This window comes from Limulus polyphemus, unplaced genomic scaffold, assembly GCF_000517525.1.
Source record: "Limulus polyphemus unplaced genomic scaffold, Limulus_polyphemus-2.1.2 Scaffold5918, whole genome shotgun sequence".
NCBI lineage: Eukaryota > Metazoa > Arthropoda > Merostomata > Xiphosura > Limulidae > Limulus > Limulus polyphemus.
The window spans coordinates 17743-22312 of record NW_013671528.1 but is presented as its reverse complement, the minus strand read 5'-3'; the positions used below and the strand labels follow the sequence as shown (position 1 = coordinate 22312).

At 30.7% G+C, this 4570-nt stretch overlaps 1 protein-coding gene across 1 annotated transcript in view; it reads left to right on the top strand.

Moving 5' to 3' along the window:
• LOC106473139 (leucine-rich repeat-containing protein let-4-like) overlaps nt 1-4570 on the top strand; it is a 17715-nt gene that overhangs the window by 11263 nt on the left and 1882 nt on the right. Inside the window, exons 2-4 of the mRNA XM_022401632.1 lie at nt 198-1097; nt 2010-2190; nt 3941-4083. Coding sequence (XP_022257340.1) covers nt 206-1097; nt 2010-2190; nt 3941-4083 — 1216 coding nt within the window. The 5' untranslated portion in view covers nt 198-205. The remainder of the gene's footprint in view (nt 1-197; nt 1098-2009; nt 2191-3940; nt 4084-4570) is intronic.

Below are 4570 nucleotides of genomic sequence, written 5' to 3'. Positions count from 1 at the left end.
ATAATTAATAGGGTTATATTTGTTATAGTTAAGTATAATTTGAAAGTCATGTAATATGTTTAAATAGTTGGGTTATGGTTGCTATGGTTATTTGCATGTTGAGTCTGTGTTAAGTGAACGAAGGCACTAAATATTTTCTGAGTGGGTTAATAGGGTTATAGTGGAATCAGATCATCAAGTTCTTCTCACACTTACAGGTTTGGTCATGTTCTCGAACAAAAATGGAACGATAAGAAACTGTTGCTATTATTTTCATCTGGCTGTGATGACAGTCGTGATGTTAACTCACCTACCGGTCAAAGGTCAACACGGCTGTCCTAATCGGGTGTTGATACGTCCGTGCACTTGTAGTGAGAAACTCGTGGGACTGGATGTCACGTGCAAAGGGACGAACGTTCATCAGCTCCGTGAAGCTATTGGTAATGTTCAACAAACACGTCAAACTGTGCGGTACCTAAAGTTCACAAATAACCACCTTCCAAAGCTACCGGCGTTACTTCTAGCGGACGTGGACGTAAAAAACATTTTGGTTTTAGACTGTAATACTTCCAATATTGATAAACTTGCATTTACGGGGCTAGGAGACAAGCTGGAAACGCTCGACCTGTCCAACAACTTATTACAACATGTTCCAAGCGGGGCATTAGGGACTTTAGGCTTACTGACATCTCTCAGTCTGAACTACAATAGGATTGAGAATATCCACGCTTCTGCCTTCCGTGGGCTTATTTCTCTTCTGAGGCTTTACTTGTACGGCAACAGGATTAAATTTATCGACAACCTTGCCTTCTTGGGAATTGGGGAGAATTTGACTCGGCTAAACCTAGGGAGTAATGGCCTCACCTCCATTCCCAGCCAATCTCTACAAAACCTTACAACTCTTCGCCGCCTCCAACTACCCCACAACCAGATTACCGTCATCCTGCCAGAAGAACTCAGACCTGTGGGGGCTCACCTCGATACCCTTGACCTTGCCCAAAATCTCCTAGAAGAAATCCCAGATGGAGCTTTCGAGTTCCTGCCTGCCCTGAGTTCCTTGGATTTGGAAGGAAATTGTATATCATACATTCATCACGGAGCATTTAATGGCCTTGAAGGTAACTTTCTAACAAATATTATACCTTTAAAATTTGAAGTTAACTTTCTAACAAATATTATACCTTTAAAATTTGAAGTTAACTTTCTAACAAATATTATACCTTTAAAATTTGAAGTTAACTTTCTAACAAATATTATACCTTTAAAACTTTAAGTTAATATTCTAACAAATATTATACCTTTCAAATTTGAAGTTAACTTTCTAACAAATATTATACATTTAAAACTTGAAGTTAACTTTTTAACAAATATTATTCCTTTAAAACTTGAAGTTAACTTTCTAACAAATATTATACATTTAAAACTTGAAGTTAATATTCTAACAAATATTATACCTTTAAAATTTGAATTTAACTTTCTAACAAATGTTATACATTTAAAACTCGAAGTTAACTTTCTAACAAATATTATACAATTAAAATTTGAAGTTAACTTTCTAACAAATATTATATCTTTAAAACCTAATTCTCATAACTGTTACATCTAAAGCTTAATGGTCGTAACTATAATAAGCCTTGACTATCAGATTAAATAGTTTTTATAGATGGTTTATGTACTACCTGAAACGTTCCTTTTTCATCAACGTCTTCATCCATCAATTAAATGCTGTGTGTCTATCACTTCGGTTTATTTACCAAAGAAAGGACAAATGGTTATGATGAATTTACAATGACATTGTAATTAACTTCTCAATCTAAAGTTTGATACAATAACATTGTTAATTAGCTTCTCAATCTAAAGTTTGATACAATAACATTGTTAATTAGCTTCTCAATCTAAAGTTTGAATTGCGATTTTCCAACAATTCTCTTTGTTTACATTATGCCTTTTTTTCACTGTTTACAGATTGCTACAATTTGTTTAAATCATGCTTTTCTTCCAAAATTCACGGATTATTTTATACTTGGTAGATACGCTGGAGTGGGTGAAATTAGGTAGGAATAACCTCGTCTCCATACCGATGACCTCACTCCAAAATCTCTCTCTTCTTCGACAGTTAGACCTGCGTGGAAATAATATTTCTCGTGTAACAGAACACGCTTTTTGGCCTTATGGAATAAGACTGAAGTACATATATCTCCAGGATAATCAGTATGTACCAGATAGATAGATGCATTTTTACCAAAACGTAACCGTTATACTAGTGTATACATAATATCTATAGATAATGTTACATATTCACACGCGTTTAAATTTGTTTTCTATAATAAACCATCAACATTGTTGAATCCAGTTTTTAAATAATTCTAATTCACAATTTTGTTTGCTCACATATGTTCTAATATAGTCCATAATTTCAATCTGTTAATAATGAAATTCAATACCATTTACTCTACTTATTTAAGTTGCGAAATATGATATTTTTACGTCTCACACCAATAACTATACATGATACCCTTACTTAAGGTAATAATAAAACTACATATTTCAATTAATTTAGAACTATATTTCTTACACGGGTATATGAGGAATATGATTCAACTTCAGAATTTTACAATAAATTAATAAACCAGGAATATGATACAACTTAAGAATTTTAAACCGAACTAACCAATGTGGAATATGATTCAACTTCAGAATTTTACAATAAATTAATAAACCAGGAATACGATACAACTTACGAATTTTACAATAAATTAATAAACCAGGAATACGATACAACTTACGAATTTTACAATAAATTAATAAACCAGGAATACGATACAACTTACGAATTTTACAATAAATTAATAAACCAGGAATATGATACAACTTAAGAATTTTAAACCGAACTAAACAATGGGGACTACGATACAACTTACGAATTTTAAACCGAACTAAACAATGGGGACTACGATACAACTTAAGAATTTTAAACCAAACTAACCAATGAGGAATATGATTCAACTTAAGAATTTTACAATAAATTAATAAACCATTAATACGATACAACTTACGAATTTTACAATAAATTAATAAACCAGGAATACGATACAACTTAAGAATTTTAAACCAAACTAACCAATGAGGAATATGAGTCAACTTCAGAATTTTACAATAAATTAATAAACCAGGACTACGATACAACTTACGAATTTTAAACCGAACTAAACAATGGGGACTACGATACAACTTAAGAATTTTACAATAAATTAATAAACCAGGAATATGATACAATCTACGAATTTTAAACCGAACTAAACAATGGGGAATATGATTCAACTTCAGAATTTTACAATAAATTAATAAACCAGGAATACGATACAACTTACGAATTTTAAACCGAACTGAACAACAAGGAAAATTATCCACCTACAAATTTTTAAAACAAACTAGCCAAAGAGGAATATGATCCAACTTCTGAATTTCACATCAAATTAATTAATCATTAATATGATTCATTTAGAATTTTATCACAAATTAATAAACTTTGAATACTGTCCAAATTCAGAATTTTTACATTTAACTAATTGAGAATAAATATAATCAAAACTGAAAATTTCAAAACAAATTAATAAAACTGAAAATTTCACAGTAAATTAGTCCAACAGAAATATGATCCAAATTAAAAATTTCTCAATAAATTAATCGACCAAAAACACATTGCAAATTCAGGATTGTATAATAAATTACAAGTAATATGGTCCAAATTTTAGAATTTCATGACGAACTAATAAATCAGAAATATAATCAAAATTCAGAATTTCAAAGCAACTTAATCAAACAGAAATGTGATCTAAACTTAAACTTTCACAATAAATTAGTCAAACAGAAATATGATACAATTTTAAAATTTCACAGTAAATTAAACCATTAAAATATATTTCAATTATACTTGTAACTAAAATCTTTTATCATCCAGAATTTCAGAAATTGAAAATAATGCTTTTTTTCCGATCAACAACACGCTACGGTGGCTCTACCTGCAGGGGAATAGACTGACTACTCTTCATAAGACGACATTTCAACATATACTCGAAAATTTAGTGATTTTAGATGTTCACAGTAAGTATTTTGCTTCCAGAATCTCTTTTATTAGAATTCTTGAACAAATCTTTAGTGTTCCTCAAAATAGGAATATCTTTATAGAAAGTAATTTGTATTTAAAAAGTAGCTCATCAAAGTGAATTGAAATATCTCTTTTGTACTTTACTAAACCAATTCGTTTAAAGTGTGCTTCATGTGTCTTCGTGATGTACATAGCATTCTTAATAAGTGGGTTGAATCACATTGGAAATGTACGCCAATGACGAGAGTTTTTAAAAAAATAAAAATTCAAAGAATACTACTCTGTCAGGAAAATGTTTTAGGTAATCATTAAGGTGGTTGGAGCTATTAGCTTCTTTATTTTTTATCAAAAGCATATCGTAAAAACATTGAAACCATACTGGACTGCTGTGTGTAAACAGGAGCCACTAGTGGTGTTAATCAATGTCTTTCATCGGTTAGTTACGAGGTTCTTCATTATTGTACAAAAGAGGAGAAATACATT